General features: G+C 47.3%; 1 protein-coding gene across 3 annotated transcripts in view; it reads left to right on the top strand.

The window, feature by feature from the left end:
* The first annotated feature begins 212 nt into the window (after nucleotides 1–212).
* The window catches only part of NEDD4 (NEDD4 E3 ubiquitin protein ligase), a 121,398-nt gene continuing 115,610 nt past the window's right edge, over nucleotides 213–6,000 (top strand). The window contains exon 1 of one of the 3 annotated variants that reach the window (XM_046008637.1): nucleotides 213–342. In XM_046008637.1, the coding sequence (XP_045864593.1) occupies nucleotides 298–342 (45 nt within the window). In that variant the 5' untranslated portion in view covers nucleotides 213–297. The remainder of the gene's footprint in view (nucleotides 343–6,000) is intronic. The other 2 variants (XM_046008639.1, XM_046008640.1) reach the window with 2 other exon arrangements.

Below are 6,000 nucleotides of genomic sequence, written 5' to 3'. Positions count from 1 at the left end.
GCCACAAGCCTGCCTCCTACACGAGCCCCCCACGCACGCTCTCCCCGCCGCGCGCGCCCCCAGCCCTGCGCCCCAGCACGCGCGCCGTCGGCCCTTTCCCGCGGCTCTTCCTAGTGCCGCTAGCGCGCACCGGCCGGGGGAGGCGCTGCGGCAGCTGGGGGAGCGCCGCCTCCTCTTCCTCCACCTCCTCCCTCCCGCCTCCTCCCTCTTCTCCTCCTCCACCCCCTCCTCCTCCTCACTACAGTTCCCACTCCTGGGCGGGGGCGAGCGCGTCCGGTTTGCTGGAACCGTTCGGAAATGGCAACTTGCGCGGTGGAGGTGTTCGGGCTCCCGGAGGACGAGGTGCGGGGGCCGAGGGGCTGCGGGGCGGGCTTCCCTTCTCGCCGCTCATCAGCCGGACCGGAGGAGGAGGCGGCGGCCCGAGGGTCGGCTGTCAGCCCCTGTTCCCGCCGCGCGAGCTCCGGGAGCCCCCAAGGCACCGTGGGGACCTGGGGCGGCCCGGCGCGCGGGTGTGTGGGTGTGTGGGGTGGGGGCTTGCTTTAGCGAGCCGCGTTTTCTTCGCGGGGCTGAGAACTCCACACCCCTGTCCTCCCCGAGCCGCCGCCTTCCTTGTCAGTTTCCTTCAGGAAGTGCCGAGGAGGGGCGCTAGGCTGCGAGAGGCGTGGGTGCGCGGGGAGACGCGCGGCGCCCCGCCGGCCTCTTCCTGCCGCCCCCTGCCGAGGCTGCGTGAGCTGGGGCGGCGGGGGCGGGGTGGATTTACCCGGAGTTCAGCATCCCGTCCCGGCTGTGGATGAGCCTGCGCTGACACAGGCCCGCTGGACTTCGCTTCACGGACTTTCCAATTGTCATTAGCAGTTTAGATTTTCTTTTTTCGTCTGAAATTGTTTTTAACTCCCCTAACTGGAGAATGCGGTGGGAAAGCAGGCAGACAGATTTTCCTCTTCGTGTTTAGCAACAAGTGCCCAGTGTGGCAAGTTCATGGTACGTTTCACTGGTCTTCGGTTATATTTTAAAAATAAAGCCGAAAAGGCACAAATACTTTAAAGAACTTCCCATAGCTGTTCGCTTTAAAAATTAAGTTCCATGATTTGAGAAGGCAAAGCCGTCCCTTCGCAGCGAGATAACTTAGGCTGGTTATGCCTGACGGTTAGTAAAAATGAGGCCATTTGGAAAGAATTATTCCGTTTTAATATGAGATGTGGCTTCTCTAAACTCCTGATGATTGTCTCAAAAATGGGAATGGGTGGGAGATGAAAAGGTATCTAGTCTTAACAGTGACTAGTTCAGTTTGGGGGGAAAAATCAAATTTAAGCATTTTTGTTGACTGGCTAAGCTGTCACATGTACTTATTATCAAGATTAGACCTTAACTGTAATGCATGACCGTAAATTTAATTTATCTTCTGACAGCGTTGGAATATTTCCTTCTCTTAGTAACTTGGTATCTTCAGATGTCTTTTACAAAATGTCTTTTACATTTATCTGGAGAGTTCTTTGTATATAAATAGTGGGCAACTTGTTTAAGCAGGCAAGTTATCTAAGAGTGTTTTGAGACTAATCGTGTGATAGATGAGAATTTAAATTCTTAATTATTGCTACCAGAAAGAAGCAAAGTGGTGGTGGAAACATGATGGCAGCTTGGTAGACCCCCAGAAATAACAGTCAGTATGTTATGGCCAGAGATGATATTCCTGCTAAAGTCCATTATTGTTCAGCAGAAGAGATCAGAGGAAAATAATGCGGGGTTGTCTTATCCATCCGGCCTCCCTGCTTTGCTACCATAAGCTGTTCAGCGCAGATAACCTCAAAATGACATTCAACCCAATCAGGCTGGCCTTGGACTTTCTTTCCTTTTTGTTGTTATTACTCAGTGGTAGATCCTGATTTCCAGATTTCTCATTGCATTCCCTTCCAGCAAAGCCGGCTGATCATAGAGTATTGCCGAAGGCATCGTTCACTCTCCTCTCTTGGTTCAGGTTCTGTGTTTTCCGTTATCTGCTTCTCACATCATGCTTCTGCCTAGATGAAATAATATGAATTATGGCAGTTTAGTGGCTTGGTCAGTAAAGCAACTGGGGCTAAAGGCCAGAAACTCCACCCGTTGAAATGAGGTGTTCCTGAACTTGCATCCTGAGAGATTTGTACTTCTAGGAAGTTTCATGGCCTGGGGCCTTCTCTTCTTGCGGCTGGGGGTCCAGTGGTCAGTCCCATGACTCAGAGTTCCTTGCAGCTCTCTCTGTCTACTTTGTCCACATTAAGGAAGAGAGTTGGATCGGACGGAAGATAAGAGACATGATGATGGAGTGTTGTCTTCTACTTCTTCCCCTGCGTTATTCTTTCAACAGACATTATTAACTGTCTGTTCTGTGTCATGCAGTGTGCTGTCCACCACGGATAGAGAGAGAAAAAACAGTCCCTGCCTGTTTTTTGAAGAGCTCACAGCCTGGTGGGAAAGATAAAAATCACTCGTTTTCTGGTAGAGATTGTCATCTCATCACTCTTACTTGACATTTATTTTCTGGTCCATCACAAAGTGAAAGAGAGCTCAGAAGAGCCTCCCCAATCAGTTTTGTTTTTTTTAAAAGAAGTTGGTTTTTTGTTTTTTTTTGTTTTTTTTTTTTTTAAGAAGAAAGACTTTCTTATTTTCTAGAACTCACAGACTACTTGGGGATAGGCAGCCCTCTGCTGTTGATTAAAAATAAGGTAGCTTTTCTGTTACAGCAGAAAGTGATGATTCTTATTTTAAATTTGAAACTGAAACAAGAAGAAAAATGAACAGACATAGGATACAAGATACTTAGAGCATTGTGATTTAACCAATATTTTTATCCACTGAGTCACACTGTATGAGCATATTAGTGGCTCGTTGAAATAGGCCAACGTTTAGGTCATAATTCCTCTCTATCACTTTTAAGTGAGTTTTAATTCTTATTCCACATATAAATGTCTTTTAGTGAGAGCTGGTTCTGGCTTCATGTGCAAAATTTTGTCATTAAAGCATAACAAACCAAGGAAGTAGTGAATATAAATTATACTAGATTTGCTCTGACAGTCTCTTGGGATTAACAATAGAGGCTAATTCCCACCAACCTTTGGTGAGGAGGCATGTGGAAGCTCTGGACAGTGGAATTCTACATCCCTTCCAGCCTCTTTTCAGTGGACTTCCCTGTTAGACAGAGGTTGGAAAGCCAAACAGCATGTTTCTCATACTTTCTGGCACTTAGCATTTTGGAAATGGATTTTGAAATAGGTTTCCCTGTACGGCTCACTTCCTTGAGATTTGGAAAGTAGAAATGAAGTGGAGCCTAAGTTCTTGTTTCTTTGGCTTGTTCTTCTGACAAGCACAGTCATGTAGACGTTGACTTTTCCAGCAAAAGTGTTTCAGAATCTGGTAACCTGTTTTGTGAAGATTGGTAGGAAGTTCTGGAATCCGTGGTGGTGGCAGCTTCCTGATGACTAGTTGGGTACATTTGTAAAACCAGCAGATCTGGGGGTGGCTTCTGATTCTCTGCCTTCCTGATGGGAGGGGGGGTGGCAGGGGGCAGAAGTGACAGTTTCCTGGGTGGGCCAGTTCGAGCTCTTTCCAGGGCCTCAGGAGGCCCAGCCTTGCAAACTGCCCTTCCAGCTCTTCCCAACGACTTTGTAAGCAGCCAATTCCCTGGATTGACTTCTTTCTTCTTAAAACATCTAGAGTGATGTCCATTTCCTACACGGGAAACCTGAGGGAAGGAAAGGGAAAGAGCTGAGAGTGTCTGCTGCCAGTTTGGAAGAACAATTTGCACATGTAGAGGAAGGAGTGACTTTGGTGGGGACAGCGACAACAGTGCATAAGCAGCAGGGTAACTAAGAATGGCATCCGCTCAGGGCGCCTGGGTGGCTCAGTGGGTTAAAGCCTCTGCCTTCGGCCCAGGTCATGATCTCAGGGTCCTGGGATCGAGTCCCGCGTCAGGCTCTCTGCTTGGCAGGGAGCCTGCTTCCTCCTCTCTCTCTGCCTGCCTCTCTGCCTACTTGTAATTTCTCTCTGTCAAATAAATAAATTAATTAATCTTTAAAAAAAAAAAAAAAAGAATGGCATCCGCTGATGCTTCTAGAACCCCGATGCTACGCAGAAGCAGACCTGGCCTGCCCCGGCATCACACTGAGTTCCCAAACCTCTACTCACTGCACACAAAGGGGGAGAAGCACCGTGGAAGCCAGCTGCGTTAGTACCTGTCCCACACTTTCTTGTGTTCATTTTGCCATTGCTCCTTTTTTGCAGCTCCTTAATCCCAGCATCATTCTATTTTTCATGGGTTTCCATGGGACCAAAGAAGTGGATAAAGAGAATTTATTTTGTAGCGGTTTACATTTTAGTTATTTTAAACCAGCAGAAGAGTTGAAAATACAGCACAAAGAAGTCCAGATCCTCCTCGTGCTGGTTCTCCTGCTGTTGACATTCCACAACTGCTCCATAACACTTTTTGCCATTTTCATTAGTCTTTTTATTTTTCTTTTCTTTTTTTTGAAGATTTATTTATTTATTTCAGAGAGAGAGAGTGAGAGAACAGGTGCACACGAGCAGAGGGATGGGCAGAGGGAGAGAGAGAGAACCTCAAGGGCGCTCTGTGCTGAGTGCTGAGCCCAACAGGAGGCTCATCTAATGACCCTGAGTTCAAGACCTGAGCCGAAATCAAGAGTCTGGTGCTTAACCTACTGAGCCACCTAGGTGCCCCTCATTAGTCTTTTTCTAAACCATTTGAGGGCAAGCTGCAGACCCAGTGCCCTGTCACCTCTTAATACTTTAGTGTGTATTTTCCTAAAACAAGAACACTTTTTAAAAAGATTTTATTTATTTGAGAGAGAGTGTGTGAAAGCCAGAGAGCATGAACAGAAGGAGTGTCAGGGGGAATGGCGGAGGGAAGGAGCCTCATATGGGGCTCGATCCCAGGACCTTGGGATCATGATCCAAGCCAGAGGCAATTGCTTAACTGACTGAGCCACTCAGGTGCCCCAACAAGAACACTTTTCTACATAACAGCTGTCCATTCCTCTAAGGCAGAAAATCAGCACTGATATGACACTATCCTCCGAAGTGCAGAGCCCATCAGTCTTTGCCAGGTGTTCTCATAATTTCTCTTTTTCCTTTCTGGTCCAAGAGCCCCCGTAGGAGCATAGGTTGTGGATACCTGCCATGGCTTTGCAGTCTCTTCTCATCTGTATAGTTCCTTGACTGTTACAGAGTATAGGCGGTACGACCTGTGGGATATTCCCCAGCCTGGGTCCGTTTACTGCTTTCCCAGGGCCATGGCACAGCCATGCTTTTTTGACAGGAATCACAGAGACGATGCTGTGTCTCCCATGAGGGGTGCATGATATTGATTTGTCCGTCACCGTCAACGATAACCTTGCTCACTTGATCATTTTGGTGCCTGCCAGGTTTCTTTTTTGTAACATCACTATTTCCTCCCTCATAGCCAGTTAGTATCTTGTGGGGACTTCTGCAGAGATTATGCCAGTGGCCTGCTCTTCATCAGATTTCCATCCAGCACTTTTAGCATTCACTGATGGCTTCCACTTGAATCAAACACCACTATTTTTTTTTTAATTTCCATCTTTATTACTTGGCATTCTGTGTAAGGGAGACCTTTCCCTTTCTCCTTTATTTATATGAGCATGGATAGGTAGAATTCCACCTTACTCAGTGGGTTGTAATTATTTACTTTCATTAAATATTTTGTTCCTCAAATGATCACCATTTGGTCAGTGGAAGCCCTTTCAAGGGGGTTCCTGGTTTATTGTGACAAGTCCCCATCCTTTGAACCTTCCCTGACTTTCTAGCCGAAGACACTCCAGACTCCTCTTGTATTTTGCCTGGCCCCCTGTTGTCTGGAACCAGCCATTCCTCCTAGGAACACTGGTGCCATTTAGGAAAAAAGGCCTTTTAGAAGCCAAGATCCGGGTCTTCAGTGTGCTCATTACTGTTGAATGTCATTGCTCTTTAGCGATCTCAGCAAACAGTTAA

Source organism: Meles meles, chromosome 6, assembly GCF_922984935.1.
Source record: "Meles meles chromosome 6, mMelMel3.1 paternal haplotype, whole genome shotgun sequence".
In the NCBI taxonomy this organism is placed as follows: domain Eukaryota; kingdom Metazoa; phylum Chordata; class Mammalia; order Carnivora; family Mustelidae; genus Meles; species Meles meles.
Note: the sequence above shows the minus strand (reverse complement) of the source record. Positions and strands in the feature narration are given on the sequence as shown.